The sequence below is a fragment of the Dipteris shenzhenensis genome, chromosome 8 (genome assembly GCF_047967505.1).
Source record: "Dipteris shenzhenensis isolate YYH24624 ecotype China chromosome 8, Dip_SZ_1.0, whole genome shotgun sequence".
Classification (NCBI taxonomy): domain Eukaryota; kingdom Viridiplantae; phylum Streptophyta; class Polypodiopsida; order Gleicheniales; family Dipteridaceae; genus Dipteris; species Dipteris shenzhenensis.
Genome location: NC_141603.1, coordinates 51,492,496 through 51,519,933, shown reverse-complemented (window position 1 = coordinate 51,519,933; position 27,438 = coordinate 51,492,496). Strand labels below are relative to the sequence as shown.

Genomic DNA, 27,438 nt, shown 5'->3' with positions numbered 1-27,438 from the left:
TTCCTATGGAATTTTCAAAGAAGAGTTTCATCTTCTTTAGAAAGATGGTGACTTTGCTTTGAGCAATTAACCGAAGGCACTTCTTCTACTTTCAAAGCTACTTTCTTCAAAATCTTCCCTTTCCATTCTAATAAGATATTTTTAACTCCTAAACATTCTTCTAATTTCAAAGCAAACTTTGAGATTCCCTTATTGATAGCATTTAAAAGGCAAGACTCTTTAAAAGAGTACAATTGAAATTTCGTGCCTTGCATGAAAAGGTCTCTTAAGTTACTAGAAAGCAAATTTGAGGTATGAGTTGTGACTACATGTCCTAAATCAACATCAATAAAGCTTTGGAATCTCTTACTTTTACAACAACAAGGTTCTCTAAGGATGGAAGATTTTGAATGCTCTGAAAGCCTTTTACCTATCTCCATGTCAAGAAGCTTGCATGCTATTTTCTTCAATATATATCTAAATGAATCCAAGAGCATGCCCAAACTCATCCTCTTAAAACCCTAGTGCAGTTTCAATCTCACTGTAAGATTGTAGGTCATGTCAAACAGACCTTGGTCAACCTATTACGGTTGAGACATCTTATCGGCCAAGTCGAGCTATTGGCACTTCTCCCCTATATTAAGGGCCTCATGGAGGCACTACTGATTATCCCATTGAAGCCCGGGCGTGCAAGAGCAGTCAAAGCTTCACTAAAGCCTGTAGATCTCAATTTTCAGTAGATCTCAATTTTCAGTCTCCCTTAGCTATGTTTTGCTCAACACTTTGCTTGAGGCTTGCAGCTCACACTAGAGCAGCTTTCTATTTCTTAGTTTGTTTCAAATTATGGGTTCACGTCTTGTGTACCTTTGTGAGTGTGAGAGAGTGTTATAGGTTTGTCCCCGAAAATTGAGGTTGAAGTCCCAAAGCCTTTGTTTCTAACAAAAAAATGAAAGTCTTCTCTATACCTTTTGAGGCTCATTAAAGCAAAAACCAGTGATCGAATGATCTCACTGATGTGTCAAAAACAGCTACACACATACTTAAAGTGAGAGTACACAGCAAGTAGAGGCAAGGCTCCGGATTAAGAATGGATATGAGAGATTTCCCACATTTAATGACATGCTTTTGTCATTATGCCATGAATCTACACACTAGAAGAGCACACCATATGCAGCACTGAGCTTGAATAGGGAACATGACCTTCTACCTTCTCTTGTACAATAATTCTCTTCAGTTTGGCATGGAGATTATCCATTTGTGGATGGTTTGTTTCTCCTACTATAAAATCATATACTTTGTTGTCAATCTCAATGAAGGCCATCCCTGGCTTCTTCCATGCTTCTGCACAGTTTTTCAGCTCCTGTATTCTGGTAGCATTACCCCACAAGTTACCTTCAGCGTACAGATTTGTCAGCAGCACATAGCAAGCAGCATCTCTAGAAGTTTTTCTGATGGCATGGTTGAAACAGCATTTTCCAACCTCCATATTACCATACGTCATACTATTACTGAGCAAAGACATCCATCCAACAGCTCCAGTTGGGTAAGGCATTGTCTGCAGTAAAGCATCTGCCTCAATCAAGCATCCTGCACGGCCAAGCAGGTCAACCATGCAATTATAGTGCTCTACAGTTGGTGTGACATCATGCTGTTCTTTCATCCAGCAAAAGTAGAGACACCCTTCATCCACTAAACCCATATGACTGCATGCTGAGAGAAGAGATACATATGTCACACCATCCGGAACCAAGCCGTGTTTCTGCAAATCAGTGAAACATCTCCGAACCATATCAATCTCGCCCTGTAAAGCATACCCAGATATGATGGCATTCCAAGATACCACACTTGGCAATGACAAACCACTGAAAACACTTTTTGCATCATCAAGGTTCCCACATTTAGCATACATGTCAATGAGGGTGTTACCAACACATATATCCAGCTCAAAACCACTTTCAACTATGCGATTATGAATTAGCTTGCCTTGATGTAAGGCTCCAGTGCCGGAACATGCTCTCAAGATGCAAACAAATGTCACATGGTTTGGATTCCTGCCCTCCTGTTCCATTTGTTTATATAAGTGGAGAGCCTCCTGACTATGTCCATGTAGGGCATAACCTGCAATCATGGCACTCCACGTGACTACGTCTCGATGTGGCAATTTGTCAAATACTTTATGAGCATCACCAAGGCTCTCACATTTAGCATACATAGCAATGAGAGTGTTGCCCACATACTCAGAAAGCTCAAAACCACTTTCAATGATGTGGCCATGAATCCACTTGCCATGTCCCAGATCCGCTGCACTGGTACATGCTTTAAGCACAGCTACAAAAACATATTCATCTGGTCTCATACCCAAACGTCGCATTCGATGATACAATGTGAGAGCTTGCTCACCATACCCAAGCTTGGCATGCGCCAAAATTATTTCACTCCACGTAAAAACATTTGGATTGGTAAGTTTATTAAATACTTGGTTTGCTTCCAACAAACTTCCACACAATGAAAACATGCGGATCATGTGGCTCCCCAAATAGGCATCTTGTTCACATCCATTTCTCATGATTAGGCCATGTACTTGTCTGCCTGCTCTTAGATCTCGCTTTTGGATGCATCCCTGAAGAAGACAATAAAAAATATTGTTCGAAACCTGAATCCCCTGCAGGTGCATATCACTTACAGCATCAAGAGCCTCAAGTACTCGACCCTCCTGACATTTTCTTAGGACTCCTGCAGAAAGTCGTTATTCCGCACCTGCCATGAGCTTAAGTCCAAAAACCAATACTAAACATTTTCAGCAGCAACTCTAAGAACACAGAAAAGGGTAAATCTCAAGTGAGAAAACATGCGACGACCAATGAACAGAGGTTGGATTCTGGAACAATGCTATAGCCAGATCATTGAGGACTTTTGCACAGCAGGGATCACAGATTCCAAAGAAACACAGACACCATCATGAAGTAAGACCTAAGCCAAAAAACAGCATACAATCCATTCAAACATCTAAACCTAGTCTATGATCCCATGAAGTTCTGACACTCAGATCATTGATGACTAATCCCATGCAGTCCTAGGACCACCTGCGCTTCTGGGTTGAAATATCCCAGGTCCATGTTTAACAAAAATGCATTCTAAAGTAGAAGCATTTCTCTTCTTCTTGCTCCCACTGGAAGAAGAGTCATCATCATCAAAAGTCTTGGCATTCCTCTTTTTGTTATTGGGACTTGCCGTTGCCAGGCTTGCCCTTATTCCAATACAGCACATCTGTTGGAAAGGTCACCTCCACATCTGAAAGCCCCCATATGAGGAGAGCGTGGGGGAGGGAGAACTAGGGCAGAAGATGCCCAGAGAAGAGAGAGGGCGCTGCCACATGGGAAGCACCTCACAAGAGAAGATACCTGGAGCTCCAGAAGCTGTCTCAGATGGTGACCATGTGCAGGAAAGGTGGTGAGGGCAAAAGTCCTTGGATCTGGCCTGGCAGGAGGCGCAGCAGCGCAGGGAGTCTCTGGGCAGTAGGCGTCAAGCCAGATGGCAAGGGTTGTGGGCAGCAGAGCAACCTGCAGCAAGCCCTAGAACTGCGCACACTTGACAGAAGATGCCAGCACCTGGTCGGCTGTTTGGAAGCATGATAGGGCTGGTCACAGCCGGCCTATCAGGCCTGCATAGTTGCACGAAACGGCCGTTTCGTGGCCGGAAACGGCGTTTCGTAAAACCTGATTTGCCCTAAACCCTAAAAACGTGATTTCGCCGCCTCCCGCCCATTCCACTCCTCTTGTGCATCCTTGCTGCTCTCTCCACCTTCTCTAAGCTTTCTCCATCCCTCCATCCTTTGCTCTTGGACTCTCCATCCCGTTTTCCTTGGACCTCCATCCTTCTCTCTCCATCCTCTTCATCCTTTGCTCCATCTTCTCCATCCTGCAAGCTGCAGCTTGGCAGCCTGCTCTCCAGACTCCATCCCTCCATCCTTCTTCTCTCCATCCTCTCTTTAATCTTACCTGTAACCTCTCCATCCTCCTTCACTTCTACCTCTGATCCTCCAGGCTCCTTCCACCTCTCTATCCTCTTTTACCTCTGAGCTCTCCATCCTCCTTCTACCTCTCCATCCTTTCTCACTTGTGACCTCTCCATCCTCCTTCTCACCTCTCCATCTCAATGCCGAGAGATGCTTATTGGGTCCATGTCTCCCTCCTGGATAGTTATAATGGAGGCGGTGGCTCCAAGAAGTGGAGATGCAACTATTGCGGCATAAGCAAAACGGGGTCTGTCACACGGGTGAAAGACCATCTAGCAGGTGTTCCCAGCAAGGATGTAGGACCTTGTGAGTTCGTGCCTACTCCAGTGAAAGGTGGCCTAACAGAATGGAAGTGTGTGCGTATGGCAGCCTTGGCTGCAAAAAGTTGAGGACAAGGGCTGCAAGATGAAGAAGAGGCTGCTGACACTGAGCCATTGGATGATGCCAGCACATTGGGTTCTGCAAAGAGAAGTAGAGGGGCATCAACTACATCGAGCGCGGGTCCTAGTGCTACAAGAACACCCTTGCCACATGGATCAATTAGTGTGGATGCTAGTGCGGGGAAAAGAGGATCACTGCAAAGGTCTAGCATTCAAGCACGCTTGCAAAAGCAAGCAGTGAAGGAGGCCACTAGTGAGCTCACAAAGCTCTTCATATAGTGTGAAATACCCTTTCATGTGGCGAAGACTACACGATGGAGGAAGGCCATGAGAGCCGTAAGCCGCATTGGGTATGAATGGGAAGGGCCTACATATGAGGCCTTGCGGACAAGAGAGCTAAGAAGAGAGAGGAAATGTGTGGAAGACCAAATGAAGCCCTTGAAAGAGACTTGGAAAAAATATGGATGCACACTCTTATGCGATGGATGGTCAGATGCACGCAAGAGGAATGTGTACAATATTTTAGTGTCTTCTTGCAAGGGAACCATGTTCTTGAGAGCCATAGACGCTTCCACTGCAGGTACAGTGATTACAGGGTTGTATATTTGGAAGCATTTACGGGCAGCCATTATGGAGATAGGTGTTAAGCATGTGATGCAGGTGGTGACAGATAATGGCAGCAATTGTGTGTCAATGGGTGTCATGTTAGAAGATGAGTTCCCTAAGATTGTGTGGACACCCTGTGCCTCACATTGCCTTGATCTTTTGATCGAGGACCTAGGAAAGATACCTTGGATTGATGCCATCTTCTCCACAGCCCGCAGTATCGTGAAGTTTGTCACGAAGACACCCAAAGTCCTCAGCATCTATCGGGCTTACAGTGACCTTGAGCTATTGAAACCTCCAGCCACAAGGTTTGCTTACATGTTCACAGTGGTGGAGAGGCTTGTGCGAGTGCGCCAGGGCTTGTTGCGCACGGTTGTGTCTCCGGAGTGGGGAGATTGGGATGATAGAGGCCAAGCAAAGTCTATCAAATTTTTTCGCACGATCATGGATGAGTCTTAGTGGAATCAGGCGGAGGCATTAATCAAATCAATTAATCCTATCTACACGGTGCTTCGCATCACGGACATGGAGGGAAGCACATTAGGGCTCTTGTATGAGTTTATGGACAAGATTGGAGAGGCCCTCAACAGAAACACTTTCCTATCGCCTGATAAGTAAGACTTTTTACTTTTCTAATATGTATAATTATTGCAGTTACTAAATTGCAATTTGTTATCATGAAGCCTAGAATTTTCAGATATATATTATGTATGTACTATTATCTAAAGTCTATGAATTTTGCATGCATAATGCATTCTAATTTCTTGTGGCATGATTTAGGGTTGAGTCCCATCCGTGCTATATGGAATAAGCGGTGGAATTGGTTCCACCGCCTAATCCATGCGGTGGCACATGTATTGCATCCGCTCTGGCGCAGTCAAGAGCAATATGAGAATGACGAGTTGGAGGAGGGGATGCAACAGTATCTACAAAATTGGACGACTGGTGACTTGGAGATGCAACGAAGAATGGAGATGAACTTCTATTGTTCCGCAATCACAGCCTCTCCTTTGGTTGATGTTAGGTACTATTTATCTAATTCCTACTCCAGATCACGGGAGCAGCACCATGTATATCCTCCCAGCCAACCTTGCTGAAGCTCAACCAGCAGACAGGGAATTCCAAAAAAAACATACGTGAAAACTCCTTCTCTTCTCACTCTAGCCTCAACAAGCCCCATCTCCCTAGATAGATCTAGATGCCACATGTCATCCATATAGGGCCTTCCTAATGCAACATTTCACTCCTCTCTTGGGATGCATTAAATCCTTTGCCCCTAGGCACAATCTTTGCATTAGGCCCTTAGCCTTAGATCTACCTAGTCTGGTGCTGTCAACCCTCACCTAGGACCTTGACATTAATTCCCTCCCGATCTTTTACATGAAGCGCAAACAAATAATTTACAAAGATAGATCCTTTAAGGGAAATGTCGACTGATTCTTCCGAGGTCATGCTACCTCGGCTAGAGCGTAACATTCCTTCCCTCTTCAGACATCAGCGTCCTCAATGATAAAATCTGAGAACACTCTCCGCAACTGGTATACGGATTCCCAGGTAGCTTCGAATAGAGGCTGACCATGCCATGCAACCAACACCGTGGGTATCTTTCGATTTCGTATTTGCATTGTTCCTCGGTCCAGGATTCTTGTTGGTTTGCGCCTCGCATTATCCTCTATCTCCTGAAACAAAACCACACCTTCGATTAGTGATTCACCTGTATGTAAAAATTTCTTTAAGCGCGAAACATGAAAAACCGGGTGCACCTTACATCCCTGTGGCAATTCCAATTTATAGGCTACCTTGCCTATTCTCTTTAGAATTAACCACAGCCCACAGTATCGAGGTGATAACTTAGCACACTCTCCTGAAGTCAACGACTTTAAGTACGAAGGAACTCTGAGAAAAACTTTTTCTCCTTCCTTAAATACTCTTATAGACCGGTTTTCATCCGCATACACCTTGGCTCTATCCATAGCCTGGCGGATATTAGCTCTCGCAAATGCTAGCATCTCCCGCCTCTGAACTACAAAGTTCGCGGCACTAGGCACTTTCTGAGGTACTCCAACTATAGTTGGATTTGCTGGTCTATAACCATAGTTCAGCTCAAACGGACTGAACCCTGTAGAGGAATGTTTCCTATCATTGTAGGCAAACTCCAACAATGGCAACCACTTGTCCCATGTATGTTGCCTCAATGACACATATGCTCTCAGCATATCCTCTAAAGTCTGGTTGACTCTCTCCGTTTGACCATCCGTCTCAGGATGATCCCCACTACTCATTCCCAACTTAGTCCTCAGTGTCTCAAATACCGTTGTCCAAAAATGACCGGTAAATCTGACATCTCTGTCTGACACTATGGATTTAGGCAATCCATGCAGACGAAATATATGTCTAATGAACAAATCCGCTACTTGCAGGGCACTAACAGACTCTCTAGTCGGAATGAAGTAAGCCATCTTGGTTAGACGATCAACCACCACAAGGATAGAATCATATCCTCCTTGCGTCGTAGGCAGTCCTACAATAAAGTCCATGGAAATGCTCTCCTACTTACTTAGTGGTATTTCCAAGGGCTGTAAAAGTCCGGGTGGCTTCACCCGCTCGGCCTTGCTTACCTGACACGAGAAACACCGTGTCACATATTCATGAATATGCTTTTTCATCTTTGGCCAAAAGAAATATCGCTTCACGAGATCATATGTCTTCTCGACCCCTGGATGTCCCGCACACGGGCTATCATGGCACTGTCGAATGACTCTCTGCCAGAGATCATTCTGACTAGGTACTACAACCTTGCCATTTCTTTCTAGCATACCATCCCTTATGGTATATCTTGCATATGTTTGGCCTTTTCTGGATGTCAGGTCATCCTTTTCATTTTCCCCGGGTTTTAACACATGAGCCTTAGGCCATAAACTCTGGACAAACTCGTCCACCTTTTGAGTTTCTTTAATCTCGGTCATTAGAGCACTCTCTAATACCGTGAAACTCAGGTTGTGCATAATGTGAGACAACGCATCAGCAACCTTATTATCTTTTCCTCTTCGGTATCGAATCGTTAAATTAAACTCCTGCATGAGCTCTGCCCACCTAGCTTGGCGGCCCCTCAAGTCAAGTTGTTTACTAAAATGTCTCAATGTATCATGATCCACATCCACATAAAACTCTGAACCATACAAATAATGCCTCCATGTTTTCAAAGCATGGATAACAGCATACAACTCCAATTCATGAGTTGGCCAATTTCTTTGAGAGGGAGAAAGCTTCTTGCTTTCAAAGGCTACTGGCCTTCCCTCTTGAAGGAGGACTGCTCCTACCGCAATGCCACTTGCATCGGTTTCCAGGAACAACGGTTTCTCGGGATCAACTATTTGTAACACCCGTCCTGAGACCACAGCTTGTTTTATGGTGTTAAAACTTTCTTGTTGATTCTGTCCCCATATAAAAGGTACTTTATCTGAGGTCAGATCAGTCAATGGCGATACTATTTCGGAATATCCTTTGATATGCCTTCTATAAAACTGGACAAATCCCAAGAATGATCACAATGCGGTTAGACTCTGAGGGATTGGCCAAGTTAGTATCGCAGCCACTTTCTTTGGATCCATTTCTACCCCCTCTGGAGTAATTATGAATCCTAAATATTCAAGCCTCATAAAGACTGGCTTTCCTCAAAGTACTGAACACTACTCTTAAGTGTTCACAATGCTCAGTAATACATTTACTGAATATCAGGATATCGTCAATAAAATGTACTACGAACTTTCCGATATACGGACGTAGTAAATCATTCATAAGCATGACGAATGTAGCCGGAGCATTGGTAAGTCCGAAGGGCATTACCAAAAACTCATAATGACCAAACCTGCTTCTGAAAGCGGTTTTATGCACATCCTCGGCTCTAATCCGGATCTGATGGTAGCCACACTTAAGATCTATCTTGCTGAAAATCACGGCTCCATGTAATGCATCTAGCAAATCATCAATCCGAGCCATCGGATACCTGTGCTTAACAGTGATATTATTCAATGCTCTGTAATCTATACAGAGGCGAAACGTATCATCCTTTTTCTTCTTTAATATCACTGGCGAAGCAAAAGGTGAGAAACTTGGTTGAATCTGCCCCAACTTGAGGTATTCTTCTAGTTGTCTACGCACCTCCGCCTTTTCAATAAAACTCATTCTATAGGGAGGTCTATTTACAGGTTCTGGAAACTTAGAGAATCTTGTGATATAGTTGGATCTCGCGCTCCTGCGAGCTTCCCCTCCCCCCCTCGCCGTTAGCCCCTACCTCCCCCCTCGCTCCCCCCCCCCCCCCCCTCGCTGCGACCACCTCCACCCCTCCCGCTACCCCTCGCCTCACCTCCGCTCCAGCCGCCCCCTTGCTCCATCCCGCCCCCTCGCTCCATCCCGCCCCCTTGCCTCCGCTCCTTCCCGCCCCCTCGCTCCAACCCGCCCCTCGCCCCCTCGCTCCAATCCGCCCCCTCGCTCCAACCCGCCCCTCGCCCCTCCCCCCCTCGCTCCAACCCGCCCCCTCGCTCCATCCCGCCCCCTTACCTCCGCTCCATCCCGCCCCCTCGCTCCACCCCGCCCCTCGCCCCCGCTCTAACCCCCCCCCTCGCTGCCGCTATAACCGCCTCCGCTCTAACCCCCCCTCGCCGCCACTCTAACCGCGCGCTCCATCCCGCGTCGCCTCGCTTTTTTTTTTTTTTTTTTTTTTTTTTTCCCCAGCCTGCCTCGCCCTCGCCCCGCCTCCGCCATTCCGCCCCTCGCTGCTCCCTCGCCATCCACCCCGCTCCAACCCGCCCCCTCGCTGCTCCTTCACCCCTCGCTTCACCCGCCTCCGCCTCATTCCGCTCCCCTCGCCCCCCCGCTTCACCTCTCCACCCCCGCCATTCCAACTTCACCCCCCCCCCCCCGCCCTCTCGCCCCTTCCGTACTCCCCGCACCCCGCAGTCTTCGCCCCGCCCTCAGCTTCGACCCCTCCGACCCTTCATTTCGCCTCGCCCGCCTCACCCCCAGGCTCCACCGCCGCTTCATCCCCTTCTTGGGTGGCAGCCTGTTTTTCTTCATCGGAAGCTTGCAGTTAGTCTTGGCGGTATGGCGGCCCCCAGCCCGGATCCGGAGGCCCAGTCGGACCCTCCCTCTCCAGATGCCTACCGCGTTATCCTGACAGAGCAACAATCATCCCGTGTTCAGGCGGTAGCCAGTGACTTTGCTCGTACCTCTGTTTACGGTAGAGTCATTGGACACTCCCCCTCCAGGTCTACCATCAGGGACTGGCTCCAGTCCACTCTCTTGCTAGAGGATGGCCACATTGAGGAGGTGGCCCTTATGGGAAGGGGCATCTTCTGGCTCAAACTCTCCAGTGAGAAAGCTGCGAGCAATCTGGTTGCTGGTTCCCCCACATCGGTGGATGGGAAGATCATCATGATAGCCCCGTGGTACCGTGGTTTCAGCGCAGCGGATTTCGATACTCGGTTCCGTATACCTCGCCACCCAGTGACACTCGTTTTTCCAGGGCTTGCTACTGAGCTGCGGCCGATTGTCAGGGACTTGGGCTCCCATTTTGGCTGGGTTATGCACGACACCTTTGCCGATGCGGTGACCACGGCAGGAGCTCCCCGAGTCCGTGTGGCTGTGGCGGATCCTGCGACTCTCCCTGCAGTGATCGAGATCGTTACAGGTGCCGACAGTATCACCCAGAGCATGATAGTCACCGGACAGCCAGGTCAGTGCCTGCGGTGCCATGGCTTTGGGCACTTGGCGGCTGCTTGTCCACGCTTTGCCAGCTCGTCTCGACCCTCCCCGCCCCCGCCCCCTCCGCCCCCACCTCCCCCCCCCGGACAGCCACGTCAGGAGGAGCCGAGGCAGTCGGAGCCTGGGCCAGAGGTAGTGGGCGGTTGGACCGAGGTTCGAAGGAAAAGAGGAAAGAATAAGAAGATTTCGGATAAAGGCAAGGAGGCAGCGGTCACCATTCCTGCAGCAGCACTCCACAGGCCTGACAGGCAGATGCCCCAGGGACCTGGGAGAGCCTCTTCTTCGACGGCAGCCCGCCCTCCACAGCCTCAGATCCTCCTCTCTCCCACCCCCCCGCCTTCTCCCCGGTTTCCCCAGTTTCCCCCCCCTTCGCCCGCCCCGCAGTTTCAGCCCCCGCCTCCTTTTCCTCAGTCCCCTCCCCCTCCCCCTCCCTCTCAGCCCCAGTTCCAGATGCATCCCCATCCCCCTCCCCCCCCTGCTCCCCTCGCCCCTCCTACAGAGTTAGCTGCACCGTCGCCTTCCCAGCCGAGTGCAGCCTCCGCTCCACCTCCTCCACCTTCTCCGCCAGTCGCCTCCGTGGAGCCCGAGTCGCCTATCCCGCAGCCTCCTCCCCCTCCTCCCCCGCTTGCAGGACACCTGGTGTCTGTACCACCAGTGGAGCAGGTTTCCCTTCCCGCTAGCCCCTCAGTGGCAGACTCAGCTGGGTCTCAGCTCCAGGAGAGAGAGCTCCCTCGAGACTTTTACAGATCTGGCCCCTGGGACTACCTGGATGTGGCCGACCTTGGGACCTTCCCGGCTTGTCTCGACATTAGTATCTTCATGCTCCGCAAAGGGGCGGATGGGAGGATTGGTGCCTTGGCTCCCAGGGATGGCCCTAGCTTCGCCTTCACGTTCCTCAGCGATGGCACCGAGACCTGGACAGACGACTCGGTGTGGGAGGCTCTCAGAGAGCAGACACACGCCCAGATTTGCTCCTGGATAGGCCCGTCCGGTGGGCAGCTCCTCGAGACTCAGTGGTCCGAGGGCGATGTGCGCTTGCGGTGGCGTTGCGCTGCCAAACGTTTCCGATTGATCGTGATCCTCAGACCCCCCCTGGCATGGCCTCTTCCCCAGGATGTCAGAGCTTGGTCCCAACAGAAACTCCGAACCTTCTACGGGATGACTGCTTCAGAGATCTCGAGCTGGCTCGAGAAAGCATTTGTTCATGGCACTAGAGGCCTCTCGCCTTTGCTGAAGGTTTTGAAGAACGGGCAGGACGACCCCGTCTCCCCCTCCAAACCTTCTCACAAGCGGCAGCGCCTCCACTCCGATCTGTCTGATTCTTCTTCGACTTCTTCTGCGAGCAGACAGCTGTTCGCAGCCCCCCATCCCTCTCCATGAGCCTACACCTCGTTTCCTGGAATGTGAACGGGTTTCACTCTTCGAGTACCCGTGGTCCCAGGAAGCTCATTTTGCGTCAGGAACTTCAGCCTGCAGTGATTGGTCGATTGGATGTACTGCTGCTCCAGGAGCACAAGCTTTCTGCGGCTCATGCCCGTAGCTGCGGGAAGGTTCTCCCTGGACGCTCCTACACTTATTGGGAGCCTTCGATCGGCGCACAGGGGAGGAGCGGGGGGGTCTGTACCTCCGTGTGCGAGCAGTTAGCTCAGTCAGTTTTCGGTCACGGCACGTTGATCCCAGGCCGAGCCCTTTGGGTAGGCCTGAATTTGGAGGGATCCAAGATAGGAATCCTCAACATTTATGCTCCCACAGACCTCAGATGCAGAGCCACCTTTTGGAGGACACTTACAGGGATTCTTCCAGACATGGATTCCTGGATTGTTGGAGGAGACTTCAACAACCTGGAGACCTTGGAGGACCAGCAGGGTAGAGATCCGGAGTTCACAGGTATGGCTCAGGCAGAGCAGTCAGCTTGGGACTCTTTCATCTTCGCGACAGGAGGGAGGGACAGTTGGAGAGACCCGTCCTTCCGGCGTTGGCACGGGAGCCTGGACTTCTCTTGGGGCTTCCGCAGGGAAGGAGGCAGACTCCTGGAGCGGCTTGATAGGTTTTATGTCAGTGATTGGGCCATCAGCAGAGGTGGCCAGGCGGGCATTGTTCCAGGGACGACACTATCCGACCATGCGCCTGTGCTCCTCTCATTAGATTCGGCAGCCCAGACTCTCCCCCCCCGATCATGCAGGATTCCCGATTCCATCTTCTCGAGGGTGGATGTCCGTAGCAGCATTTGCAGTCTTTGGGACAGAGACTGGGGGGAGGGCATGGATCTGGTAGACTCGGTCGCGCAGGCTCTGCAGGAGTCCAGCCAGATCTGCCAGCTCGCAGCCCTACAGGTTCGACAGGATTGGTGGGGCAGAGAGAGAGCTCTTCGGAGGGACCTTGCCTCCATTCAGCGACTTCAGCAGTCTTCCCCGGGCTCGGAGGAGCTTCGGATCCAGGCCCTTCGAGCCAGAGCCCTCTTGGAGGAGACCCTCCAGCGCCGCTCCGAGTTCTCCTATCACGCCTCTCTCTCCTTCTGGGCCCGGAAGGGTGACCGGATGTGCAGGGAGTTCTTCAGGACACACGGCCAGAGAGCTGCAGGTGATCAGGTACGGAGTCTCAGGACAGCGGATGGTCACATTGTTACGGACCCGGGGGAGGTCATGGGGTTGGCCACTGACTTCTACAGGACCCTCTTCCAGCAGGAGCCACTTGCCCCTCGTGCTAGTCGTGACCGTGAGGAGGTGTGGAGGCACATTCCATCCCTGGTCCAGCCCAGCATGCAGGCGTCTTTGTTGGCGCCGTTCACCGCGGATGAGATGTTGGAGGCCTTGATGGCTATTGATGGGCAGAAATGCCCAGGTGAGGATGGGCTATCCCGAGCTTTCTTCACCTCCTTCTGGGACCAGATCCATCAGCCCCTCCTTGCAGCTCTGCAGGGGATTTTCAGCAGCGGTCAGATGCCAGAGAGCCTCTCCTCGGGACTGATTTGCCTCATCCCGAAGGGAGGAGATAGACAGGAGATCCGCCAGTGGCGTCCGATCACTCTCCTTACCACTGCCTACAAAATCCTCGCCAAGATGATCAGTGCCAGAGTTCGACCTCTACTCCCAGACCTCGTCCATGACACTCAGACAGGCTTTGTCCAGGACCGCAGTATCCTGGATAATGTCTTCACCTTTTCAGAGGCGGCGGAGTGGGCTCAGTACAGCGGTTCACACCTTGCCATTTTACTTCTCGACTTCGAGAAGGCCTACGATCGCGTGGATTGGTCCTTTTTGGAGGGGACTCTGGAGCGGCTAGGTTTCCCGGCAGGCTGGATTCAGGGTATCTCAGCTTTGTACAGGACAGCGTCTAGCAGAGTCATCATTGGAGGCAGGATGGGTGAGCGTTTCAGCTTGGAGAGATCAGTACGTCAGGGTTGTCCCCTGGCTCCTTATCTGTTTCTCTTCTTCGCCGAGGCCATGACTTACTACCTTCGGGCGAGGTCCACAGGGCTCAGGGGTGTTCGCCTTCCACTCCGGGAGGACACGGAGCTTCTGGACTCAGAGTACGCAGATGATACAGCCCTTTATGTCCAGGACGATGAGAGGATGCTAGAGAGGGTGCGGATGGCCCTGGAGGTTTTCTGCTCGGCCGCTGGTGCGAAAATCAACTGGAACAAATCAGTTGGTTTTCTCACAGACCCGGGGGCGTGTTCTCAGTGGGGGCGATTCCTGGGCTTCAGATGGATTCCACGTGGTCAGACAGCTAGATACCTTGGCTTCCAGGTTGGCCTAGACATTACGCCAGCTCAGCAGTTTCTCCCGGTGCTAGATTCCATCCGACGGAAGCTGGCTTTCTGGAGCACTGCTAAGCTGTCCCTTGCAGGTCGTGCCTTAGTAGTTAACCAGGTCCTTCTAGCCACGGCTTGGTATGTGGCTTCCTGTTGGTGTTTCTCGAGATCCAGCGTGGCACAGCTCAGGAGGTTGGTTCGGAACTTTCTTTGGTCTGGGGAGGATGGGCAGAGAGATACCAGAGCCAGGGTTGCTTGGCAGACAGTCATTCTTCCGCAGGCGGAGGGAGGTCTGGGGGTCATTGATCCAGAGCTTCAGAGTCAGGCCTTGTTAGGCAAGCTTATCATCCGCGGTTTGACCCCAGGGGGGCAGACGTGGAAGATGTTACTCCAGCAGGGAGTCGGCTCTTGTGTCCCGCGCCGAGGTGGAGAGTGGCTACCGTCCTTCAGGTGGATCTTCACTTCCGCCCCGCTCACTCAGCCCCGCTCCCCACTCGTTCGTAGCCTCCTCATGGTTTGGAGGCGGCTCCGTCTCAGTCTCATTCAGTCCCAGCCCAGCTGTCAGGAGGAGATCGATCGCCAGCCGCTCGTCTGGAATGGGCAGGTCAGAGACGCCGAGGGCCTTCAGTTGGGGGAGAGATCACATATCAGGTGGGACGGCTGGATGAGGGGGCCAGCCCGGTCCCTTCGAGTTTGGAGGGATACGTACAGACATCTGGAGATGGCCGATCTGGCAGACGCAGCGGGAGGTGCACGCGGAGTCCAGGCGAGACGCACGGAGATCGACGGAGCGATCCCAACCGCTTGGTTGGCTCCACCTGAGCCTCAGGTCCTCATGCCTGGAGACACCCACTGGCTGGGACAGTTCACCCCCCGTGGCATCCCACTGGTGGTCGCAGGACGTTTGGATGACTCCTCTATCGCCTTCTTCGCGGTTTCAGGGGACGGACGACTCAGGAGAGAGGATGCGCTCATTGACCCCCTACTACCGTGGCAGAGGGTTAGGGTCGTAGGCCTTCTGGGGAAGGTCTGGCATACCGACCCTAGTATCGAGCAGGACCAGTTGCAGCTTTGGCGTCTTTGGCTCTGGGAGGGGCGGGCCTTGTCAGAGCTTGAGTGGGACCCAGGAGAGTGGTGGTGGCCAGAGATGGTGACAGGACAGGGGCAGACTTCCTTCTTCGCTTACAGCACGACTCTGGGCAGGCGAATTCTCGGGAGGATGCAGAGCCGCCCCCCCACCCAGCGTCCTAGCTGGTACGAACAGGGTATTTCCAGGTTCTTTTTGCAGGCTTTCTGGAAGGCCTTGTGGGAGAGCTGGCGGCCGCGGAAGATCTCGTACTTCCTGTGGCTTCTTACCCACAAAGGTCTTCCAGTGGGGAGCTGGTTGAGGCAGATAGGCCAGGACGGTTGCTGTCAGATTTGCCACGCGGATGAGGAGTCACCAAAACACTGCCTGTGGAGCTGCATGCGCGCCCAGGAAGTGTGGAGGTGGACTTTCGGGCTTCTTACTCGTGCAGCACCAGAGCTAGGAGTGATCACTTGGGGCGCGTTCTGTTGGTGCAGCACCGCACCTGGTCTTCATCACTTGTTCGAGGCATGCCAGCAGGACCCCACTTTCCTTATCACACAGGGGACGTGGGGGCCGCTCGAGGGTATCCCACAGCACCTAGCAGAGGCTGATACAGGAGTTCGGGAGAGGCAGCCAGTCTGGGAGATTATCAGCAGCATTACAGGATGGCACATCTGGACCTCGCGCTGCGCGCAGATCCTCGGTGGCACCTCCTTATCGACTGCCCAGATCATGGCGGAGATTTGGAGTGAGATTATTCATACCCTCAGAGGCCAGTGGGACCAGATTCAGGGAGACTCCCGGGCTGGTCAGGAGAAGCGGAGACGCTTCCTCCAGGCTTGGGATTCACAGAGCCTCTTCTTCGAGCAGACTACGCAGGGCCTTCGGTGGCACTACTCACCACCCCGATGGCTGTTCATTCACACTCAGCATATTCCTCCGTGAGAGTATGATTTATTATGCTACCTTTTGGGCTGCGTCCGGTTTGTGAACGCAGCCCGTCAGCTATAAGCTGACCTCTTGTATCTTGTTCTCGAAGTAATATAATTAGAACTGTTTTTTCGGCAAAAAAAATTTACAGGTTCTGCCTCCGGGATCAGTTCAATCTTATGCCGAACTTTCTGCTCTGGAGGTAACCCATAAGGTAGTTGATCCCTAAAACATTTAGAGAACTCCTCTGTTATAAGGTTAGCCAGCTTGGCCATCTCACCACTTTGCGTAACATCAGTGCTAGCCGAAGAAGAATCAACCAGCTCTACCGATGCTATGCAAAGGAATAAAAACTCTACTTGAGCTTTTCGGATTTCCATCACAGAAACTAACGGTCCCTGAGGTATATCTTTTTCACCTCACAAGACATAAAGCACATCATTCATCTTGAACTGATATACGTGCTTCTTCCAATCAATGGCTGGATTCTTCCTAGAATGCCACGCCATACCCAGGGCTATATCCGCATGAGCAAGCTTGGTCATTTCAAAATCAAGCTTCTCAGCATAGTCCTGAATACGAAGCTCCAACTGGGTAACCCTTTGGTCCCATACTTCAGTTGAACTTCCATCTACCATCCTGACTGTATACGCATAGTCAGATGGACTTGTCTTTAATTTCAGCCTCTTCACGAGCTTGGAGTTAATCACATTGTGAGTTGACGCCGAGTCAAACAACACAATGACATCATGATTGGTCACTTGTCCTTTCATTTTAATTAACTCCGTATCATTAAAGGCTGTATACCCCGTTGCTGCGGGCTTAGATAGGATGTTATCAGGTGCACTCGTCACTAGCTTAGCAACAGACACACATAACAAACAAGGTACTAACCTCCTCTGAGAAGATCCCGCTAGCTGAATCTGCATCTCTTCCGCTCTGGGACTTCCCTCCATCTCCACGTCGCATTCTGAGATCACCATCTCAGCCATCCAACGATCTTTGTTACATGGACAATCCTTCCACTGATGAGGCTGAAGGCAACCGAAACATAAGCCTTCTCTCCTCGCTTTTTCCCTTTGTTCTGGGTTTAAGGGAGACTTAGACCAAGCCCGGGCTGCCATTGGGGTTACTTTCCTCTTCACTCCAATGGTGGTACTTGGTTTAGGAGTTTCAGCCGGTCTCGCTTGCTTGGCTTGACCACTCGGCTGAGAACCACTCCCTCTACTAGTCCATTTCTTCTTAAACCCAGATTTCTTCGGATACCCATACTGGATTCCGACCTATGCAAACCCACTTGGCCTGCTGCCCTTGGCATCTTCATAGTTCAGGGCTATAGCTATTGCATCATCTAACGTGTTCGCGTACTTAGCCCGAACTTCCATTTTTATTCGATCCTTCAATCCAAATATGAAATCCTTCACTTGGATTGATTGAGGCAGGGGTTCATCAACCTTCATTACACTCTCTCGAAACTTATCAGTGTATTCTGCCACCGATAAATTTCTCTGACGAAGGTTCCTATATTGATCCCAAGCTCGGGATGTTTCGTCAGGAGGTAAGAAGTGTTTCCTGAACTCTCTTTTAAACCCCTCCCAGGTAGTGGATGCTATACCATCTTTTTGTTGTTTAATCCACCACCGATCCGCTGCCACACTAAACATGTGGGTGGCCTCACGGATCTTCTTGATGCCATTTCTGATTTCACAAATGGCGAACGCCTCGTCCCATTTGTGTAACCAGGTCTCAATGACATCGGAGCTACGGTCGTTCATCCGACCAGAATACTTTTCTGGCCTGTAATTGGCAATATTTGGCACTTTAGCCTTCCTAGGCTTGACCGTATGGACACTAGACTCCAGTTCCATTGGAGCCTTTCCCTTCTCCTCTCAAGAAGGTCTGACAGACATACTATGTATCGCTCTCCTAAGTTCGGACTGCCCTGCATTGGCCTGTAATTGCTGCGCTAACAACTGTTGCAAGGCATCCTCCAGCAATGCAATCCTGCCAGACAAAGTATGAGCTACTGGATGCGACACCTGCTGGGTCGGCCGGATTCCTGATTCACCAGGGTCCCTCCTGGAAGCTCCTTCTTCTACTTCCATTCAGTTCAATGGGTGTTTTGTTCTATTTTGTTTTGTTTTTTTTTTTTTTTTAATAAATAAATAAAAACACCGCTAGAAAACTGTATCTACAAACTGACGCAATTCAGCGTACTGATACTCTGACACAATTCCCTATACTAGGGAATTCCTGCAATCCCACATGCACACTGACTAGGCATTTGACACAGGCATATATCCCAAATGGCGCTTTTCCCTATCCTAGGGAAGCTCCTGCAAACAAACTCAAACTGTAGCACATAGGCATAACCTCAAGCATAATCTGTCTCTGCTACAACATCAAAGCCTCATGCAGGCTGATCACTCACGAGATCCTGTCTATGAAAGTAGAGAATCACCCGACTAAATCGAGAAGAAAAAAAACAACACGAAACTAATGAAGGTCAAAGAGAGCTCCCTGGTCATCAACGATTTCATCACAGCCTTCTTGGTTCCATGCAGATCCTGCCAACAGTCTGCAGTCACAGCTTACGCGCTTGCTGGCCAATTCCGGAATACGTGGGCAGCTGTCCGTCGGCTAGCGCTCCACGCCTATCTGCGTCACCTCTGCGCTCCCAGGTCACAGCTTACGTGCACAAATCCCGAATACAACTCTGCTGTTCTGCGTCACCTTCGTCGAATCATCGAAGGCCTCTTCCTTTGTCTGTCGGGCTATACGGGTCAAATGGTCTCCCTGCTCACGAGCTCCTGCTGTCCGTCGTCATGGGCAACCCCCTCTTTGATTTCATCGAACATGTCGCAGGTTCCAAGGAGTCGACTCGCCACCTACGCTCCACGCCTCGTCCATCGTCAATCAGCGTCGATCCCGTCAGGGAACCAACTGCACGTCGTCAGCCACCAGGGCGGTCTAGTCCTGCCACTCGAGCTCACGTTACCCTACTCATCCCGTTTGTCCAGCTTCCTCGTGGCAGTGCAGGATGACCACCGCTCGAAATCCGTCTGTCGCAGTTCGTCCGTCCCCTCTCTAACTCCTAGCTTTAGGCTCTAATACCAAATGTTAGGTACTATTTATCTAATTCCTACTCCAGATCACGAGAGCAGCACCATGTATATCCTCCCAGCCAACCTTGCTGAAGCTCAACCAGCAGACAGGGAATTCCAAAAAAAACATACGTGAAAAATCCTTCTCTTCTCACTCTAGCCTCAACAAGCCCCATCTCCCTAGATAGATCTAGATGCCACATGTCATCCATATAGGGCCTTCCTAATGCAACATTTCACCCCTCTCTTGGGATGCATTAAATCCTTTGCCCCTAGGCACAATCTTTACATTAGGCCCTTAGCCTTAGATCTACTTAGTCTGATGCTATCAACCCTCACCTAGGACCTTGACATTAATTCCCTCCCGATCTTTTACATGAAGCGCAAACAAATAATTTACAAAGATATATCCTTTAAGGGAAATGTCGACTGATTCTTCCGAGGTCATGCTACCTCGGCTAGAGCGTAACAGTCGACCTACGGCTAGGCTCCGAGAGACACAGTTGCAACCTGCCTCCTGGTGGGAGAAATATGGCAACTGTACTCCTACTTTGGTAAGAGTCTAAGAGACAAGTTCCAACACCACTAGTTAGAGCTTAGTCGTTAAGTAATTTGAAGTTTTATCTACTACAAATATGTTTAAAGTTATCAAGTTCCTGATACTTATCTCTGCTTAATTGGCTTATGGCAGAAACGCCTTGCTATACGTGTTCTCTCACAGGACTGCAGTTCCGGTCCTTGTGTGAGGAACTGGAGCACTTGGGCCCTCTTTCACACAAAGAAGAGGAACAGATTGAGCACGGCTCAATTGGAGCGGTTGGTGTTTTGTCATTGCAACCTCCGTCTCCTTGAGTTCGCCGCCGGCTGCCCCGAACCTCGCCAAGTGAATGTAGACAAGGTGGACGTGGAGAAGATGAAGGCCATACCAGATATCCCACAGGAGGAGCTGGACATATACACCATGTTGTATGAGGAGCTGTCAACACCAGCACACCACACACGATCATACACTCACGATCATACACTCAACCATCTGGAGATGGTGCTAGTACTTCAGTTGCGCCCGATGGTCCTGATCCTAATGTTGATGATTCTTCTTTAGACAGTGACACAGATGCCTCAAGCTTATCTGAGGACGCAGAGGATGACGATGACGAGGAGTCCATGGATGATGCAAATGATCAATAGCCCTGGTGCTTTTTTTTATATTATCCATGGGTGCTTTTATTTTGAGTCTTGCATGACTCATGAGTCATGAGTCATGATCATCTATGGAGTCTGGACATTGGATACTTTCAAGTTTCAAGTTTCAACTTGTGTGCTAAGTTTAAACTTTAAAGTACTTCAAACTTCTAAATTTCAGATTCTTGTAATGCCAAACTTGTTAGTCATGACTCATGATACATGTTGATTTCAGATTATTGAAGCATCATCAAGAATTTAGAATCACAGAGGCATGAATGATGCATTGATGCTTGAAGGCTGAAGCTTCAAGTATAGATAATTGTAATTTGTATTATGTATGATTTGCACTCTATTGACAATTATATTATGTATAAAAAATAAATCTTTATACATAAATTGTATCATATTGCCGTTTCTTCTGTTTCCGTTTCGGCGGGGCCCAGAAACTTCGCGGAACCAAACCTAGTGGAGCAGGAGCCACTGGATGAAAAGCCAGGAAAAGATTTGTCATCGAAGTGTTCTAGAGGACTACGACCTAGGAGTCACTGTCGACGTGTTGGCATTGGACCGAGATGTGTCGGTGAGAGGGGGTGTTGGAAAGGTCACCTCCCCATCTGTAAGCCCTCATATGAGGAGAGCGTGGGGGAGGGAGACATAGGGCAGAAGATGCCCAAAGAAGAGAGAGAGGGTGCTGCTACATGGGCAGCACCTCACAAGCGAAGATACCTAGTGCTCTAGAAGCTGTCTCAGATGGCAACCATGTGCAAGAAAGGTGGCGAGGGCAAAAGTCCTTGGATCTAGCCTGGCAGGAGGCGCAGCAGGGCAGGGAGTCTCTGGGCAGTAGGCGTCAAGCCAGATGGCAAGGGTTGTGGGCAGGAGAGCGACCTGCAGCAAGCCCTAGAAGTGGCGCACACTTGACAGAAGGAGCCAGCACCTGGTCGGCTGTTTGGAAGGATGATAGGGCTGGTCACAGCCAGCCTATCAGGCCTGGAACATGGCTGCACACAGGGGGGCTGGACCCTGAATATATAGGGGAGCATGTGCCCTAGTTTTGTGGGCCAACAGGCCCTTGTTTTGAGCCCCAGAAGCAGTGCATTTAATGGGCCAGAGGGAGGGCCTTGTGCCCTCATAATTAAACATGTGAAGCAGCCTTCCCACCAGCAGCAGGAGCAGCAGCAGGGCTACCTTTGGGCCTATAGTCAAGAGGAGAAAGAAGTACCTTGTGTTGCAGACCTAGCTCATAGGAGACTGCCCACCTAGGCTGGTTTCCAGACAGCAAGTTGGAGAGGATCATTCTGGACAGAAGTCTACAGACGCTCGAGTTGGAGCACGCGGACTCGAGTCTAGAGATAGCAGGCAGATAGGAGGAGGACCTTGTGGTAAAATTAGAGGACCACACCATTGGTGGGACTCTGGATCTCTCTCTTTTGTATTGTGTCCATAGCTTTGGACGGAAATATATTATTTTGGTGGTTTCTTTATCTGGCTGGTTCATTGTCTATTGATGAGTCTGCACATCTATCCTATGCACATAAGTTTAAGAAGTTTGTGACTCCACTCCCCACGAACACTGTGTGACCTCCTAGGCTACTCTATCAGTCTTCCAATGTGCGTACCCTCTGTTGGTCGATTTCTAACAACATCCTCTTCTTTGCCAGGGCCTCAAGCTTCAGACACTAAGATGCCATGATCAACTGTGGGATGCAAATTTTTTTTCCTAGGCTTTAGTTCTTTCAAAGGTTATGCATTTTGAATGTTCTTTCAAAGAAAAGAAAAGGTGAGCTTTTTTTTAAAACCACTCATCTCCACCACTGAAATGGCACTGACTAGGAAACGAGTTTGTAGTTCAAGCAAGGAGCTTGCAACTATGAAGCCAGAGGCATGACTGAGCGATGGCTCAACTTAAATGCTGGGATGTAACGTGTAACTGGTAAGTTAGATTGGTCTTAGGTGTATGTTTCTATGGTGAGATAAAACGCTGTGAAGTAATATGCTTGCCATGCAAAAGAAAACACAATTCTCCGTCTGTGCAACAGGGTCGCTTCCCTAAATAAGGAGGTGATCCAGAGAGACAGGAGTCAGAAGAATCCCTGAGGGCCTGTCTTGAAACAGCCATTGTTGAGCGCAACCAGCCCAAGTCGAAGGCAACCAAACTCTCAGAAGAGAGAGAAGGTCGATGCAAAGAATGATGATCTCCATAAGGAGTTAGAGAAGGCCACTTCAGCAGCAACCGAGGCCGAGGGCTGATTCAAGGAGGAGCTCAAGTTGTTACAGTTCTCAGCGACTGCTATGCAGGTCCAAATGAGGAACCAAGCCAAGCAGTTCAAGACCTTGATTCTTCTGCCCAAAAGCTGGACTGAAGTTGTTACAGGAGTAGTTTTCCAAAGAGACTGCTATGTGGGTCCAGATGAGAAACCTCGCCACTCAGTCCAAGACAACGCTGATTCTCTCAGAGAGCTAAGCCGCCAGAGCTTCTACGCCTTCATCAAGTCTCACATTCTGTAAAAGATTCTATGCCAGCTGGATCCATTTCAAGGAGACTTTCTACGTCATACTTAAGTCTTGGATTATTCTCATACTGAGGATCTCTGTGCCAGCTGGGCCTTTCACCCTCACTGCTACTCAGTTCGTCTAGTTGCAAAGATTTTTAAAAGAGCAACCCGAGAAGCATAAGAAATGGCACAGCATACACACATGCAGTTATAGTAGAAATCCGAGGCCTCACGGCCAAGAAATACTTTCCTCTAGTTCAACGCATCTGCCTTGACTACCGAGTAAGTAAACACCCCACATTCACAAGAGCCTCAGTATAAAGAGGAAAATTCCAAAGATACAGAGGAAAAACGAAATTGGGCTATCGATCATCCACCTGGGGTAGGAGCGTTCAGCTCGCCTTGCTGAAGAGACGGAACACCCACAAGCGACCTCCAGGTGACCCAGATGCCTTGGACTTGAGCGGCGAGCACCTGCAGATATGAGCGTGGAGACGGTCCGAAGATGCCTTGGCCTTGAGCGGTAGCCAGCTGCAAATATGAACAACCGACAGCTTTTGACAACAAGGTTCTGAAGCACTGCTGACATACGGTGTAGTGCCCTTGCCGAAGAACTAGCGAAAATCATTGACGCAAATTCATAAGAAGCTCAAAACTATGGAGGCGTCGAAATCTATTGTGATTCTGTATCCCGAAATCCTCTTGTGACCACATTACAAGGCTAAACATCTACGAATTATTGGACACGCAAAAATCACGGGCGTTCAAAATTGCTAGTGCAGTGTCGGAGATAAAAATAAACAAGTTGATGGCCCATCGGGCGTCGAGGCTTCGAGCTGCTACTCAACGCCATCATTGATTGCTATTTGATTTATATCTCACTCAATTCTCAGAGGACGTATCCGAGCCTTCTATTTACTACAACTGCAATCCACAATATGTGAATCTACTGTCGTTAGTTCACATATCGCAGCAGCTGGACACACCTCGAACCTTTTGAAAGTCGTACAGTGTGTAGTACTTTTAAGGACGGTGGCTCTACGGTCGGGATCCAACTTTTCTCCCATGAATGACTTTTCTCATTCATAAGGCCTACCCAAAAGGTTGGTGGAGGAATCTCCAAGAACCAGACGCAAACTCAGCAGCAAATGAGTTCACGACAATGGAGGAGCAAGGGTGGAACTTGGGGCGCAAAAGGGGAGAGTGGGAGGAAGCTTGAGAGAGAGAGGAGGGAGGGAAGCACGGAGAGAGAGAGAGAGAGAGAGAGAGAGAGAGAGAAGAGAGAATGGAGTGAAATAGTAATACTCCTTGGACAACAAGATGAATTTTATTCATATGGCCTACCAAGAGTGAAAAAGAAGAGAGAGAGCGAAAGGAGAAGAGAGAGAGAGAGAGGTGAATCTTGCCCAATGTGAGAGATGGAGAGAAATGGAAGACGAGAGAGAGGGAATGTTCAATGAATGCACGTCCAAATTTTAACAAAAACGTGGAAGAGGAGAGAGAGGGAATGAATGCACTTCCAAAAAAGCAAACCCAAATTTGAAAGAGATGCTCTAAAGTCAACACACCAACAAGGTGGATTTTTTCCAATTGGCCTGCCCGTGGATGTTGAGTTTTTCATGTTGGTTGGGTAAAGTTGATTTTTTCAATGTGTTTCCATGCCTGTGAATAGCAAGGAGTGGTCTAACTAGTATGTAAATTTTGTCCTTGTGTTTTCGGTGTTTGTTGTTGCGTTTCTCTAGATGTGGTCGAGAGTTGATCCGTAAATGGTTGTTGGGTCTTTTACAACTTGTTGAAGGTTATAAGAAGTCTTGTAGTTGTTTTTTTGCATTGCTTTGTGTGTTGTAGTCCACGTTAAAATCTCCTACCATGTATTTTGTTGTGGTTTTTGGAATTGTTTGTAATACATTCTACAAATGTTGTTGTAGTCCGGCAGTGCTTTTTGCGAGGGACTTGTAAATGTTAAAGATTGCAATGTCTTTGTTTTTTTTCGTTTTGAAGATTGTTGTCAAGCATTGGAAGTTGTCTCCATTTGTTTTTTTGTTGCAGGTGGAGGGAGCCTTTATACTATGTTGCTATTCCCACACCCGTCGCGATGCAAGACTCTTTGAAACCTGGTAGTTTGATGACTTCGTCTGTTGTTGTTCTTGTCTCTTGCACGCAGAAGACTGTTGCATCGAGAATTTCTCCGCAGTGGAGGATGTCTTGTACGTGTTCTTTCATTGATCTTGTGTTAAGGCATTGTAAACTCGATCGTTGTTTTCTTGTCGCTTCTGTATGTTCGTGCTCAAACACCCATCCGCATTGCTTTGATAGTCGTTGTGACTCTTGCTAAACTTGTATGTCCACCCTGATTTGTTTCTTTTCTAGCTTTGACAGCAGGTAAAGGTTGCTTGGGTCACGCACTCGCGATAGCAATGTGTAAACTAGACCATGACTTTTTATGCCGGAGGGGTCAAAAGCTACTGTGTCTAAGGTCAGTCCTTGTGACAGATGAATGGTGCACCTAGCTGCTGGCTGAATCGGGAATTGCTTCCTTGTAATGCTATTGAGGTGATTTTCTTTGGCCACCCGTGTGATTGGGGTCCATTGTGGTTGTGTGTTTGCTGTGTATAGGTGCTTGTTCCTTGCTCTCGCATTTGTCCCTGCACGATGATTGTAAAATTCGATCGAAACCACCTGTGTTTTTGTATTAGTTGTGCTTCCCCTAAATATCCCATCCACACCGTTGACCATGCCGTCGCTTGTGTCTAGATTGCTTGCGCATATTTCCACAATCATCTCGTCCTTGAGGTGCAATTGTTTGTGAAGTGCTGACGTTAGCCCTATGTCCATCGGGATGTTTACGCGCTTCCTACATGTTCTGTGCCTAATGTCGATTGCTTTTAGAATGTGAGGTGGGTTGCTGTTGGTCTCAAAAACGTAGTCATTGTGCTTCTTTTTTGCCACGTGTGTGTAGAAGAGGTGGGGGACAAGGTGTTTCCTTGGCGGTTCAGCGAGGTGCGCATTATTCAATTTTATTAAGTCTTGGTCTGTTTGAGTACCAATCCTTATCCTATTTAGCAGTGAGAGAATTATGTGTTGGTTTGGCGCATGGGTAGGTCGAGCTGGTAGTAGCGCATGTGTGTTCTCCAGAACGATCCGAGCAATGTTGATGTTGTCATTTTTTCTGCAAATATCCAAGAGTCCTTTGTCGGACTCACTTGGTAAAAGTCACCGCAGAGGAGGACGTCGACCCCCCCGAAGAGCTTGTCATGATTGTGCTTTATCTCGCACATGTGCATGTCGATGACAACAAATGTGTTGACTCCCACCAAAAAATTTTCATCAATCACAATAAGTTGCACGCCTTTATATTGCACGGACAATATTTGGAGCTTCTCCAATGATAGTGCAGTGTATGTGGATGTCAATAGCAGGAGATGTAGAGCTGCATGCAATGGCATTCCTTGAACCGTGTGTGCCACTCGTCCGGTGTATGCAAGGACCAGTGCCCTTGGCAGGTCAATGTCTGAAGTTTGCTTATGCAAGTAGAGCCATAGCAGTGCCTGCAATATCATCAGCAACATAAATGTTTTCCCTATACCTGCCTCTCCTGACAAGAATAGGTGGAATGGTTCATTTGGGTACATCCTTTTCTTGAGCATGATGTCATTGAGGATGAGTTGTTGTTTATTTAGTTTATGTATGGACGCGTAGTGTTCCCTATTTGGTACGATCCTGATGTTGTGTTGTTGTTGGTGGTGGTTTGGTTCCTTTTTTGGGTGGACTCCGATCTCTCTCCCAAGATCAAACTTGTCCTGCACTGTGGTCTCGAGGCTTGTCGTTGCTGAGGTAGCAGATGAGTTTGTCAGGCTGGCCACTACACTACATGTGTTGGTCTTATTAAATTGCTCCCAATTTGCTGCGATCGTGGTGGTGTTGGCATTGTACATGTCATGCCAGGTCGGATTTTCGATTGAGAGGGTGTGTTCAATATTTTGGAAAGGCAAGTATAGTAGGCATTGCTCCCTGTAGTGGTTCTTAGGGTCTTTCGTTTTGTTGTAGTTGTTGAATCTTATGATACAGCCCCTTTTGCAAGTAGTCTTCTGAATCTTTGGCATGGTGTGCTCGCTTGCGAATTTTGCGAGGCAAATGTGGTCCAATGTTTTGTTACGCTTT

General features: G+C 49.3%; 1 protein-coding gene across 3 annotated transcripts; it reads right to left on the bottom strand.

Annotated features, from left to right (window-relative positions):
* Positions 1-1,002: 1,002 nt before the first annotated feature.
* Positions 1,003-24,280, bottom strand: LOC147899645 (pentatricopeptide repeat-containing protein CRR2, chloroplastic-like). 3 transcript variants are annotated; one of them, XM_087378331.1, is made up of 2 exons: positions 23,655-24,280; positions 1,003-2,746 (listed from the first exon to the last, which is right to left on the bottom strand). In XM_087378331.1, the coding sequence occupies exon 2, from the start codon at positions 2,651-2,653 to the stop codon at positions 1,124-1,126; it is 1,530 nt and encodes a 509-aa protein (XP_087234457.1). In that variant the 5' UTR covers positions 2,654-2,746; positions 23,655-24,280; the 3' UTR covers positions 1,003-1,123. The 3 variants fall into 3 exon arrangements, with proteins under 3 accessions (XP_087234457.1, XP_087234456.1, XP_087234458.1); XM_087378330.1 differs by having other exon boundaries at positions 1,003-2,712; XM_087378332.1 differs by having other exon boundaries at positions 1,003-2,709.
* Between the last annotated feature and the right edge of the window lie 3,158 nt (positions 24,281-27,438).

What these genes read in the sequence shown, in the direction of transcription:
- LOC147899645 (XM_087378331.1), bottom strand. Translation starts at nt 2,653, where the DNA reads ATGCACCTGCAGGGGATTCAGGTTTCGAACAATATTTTTTATTGTCTT.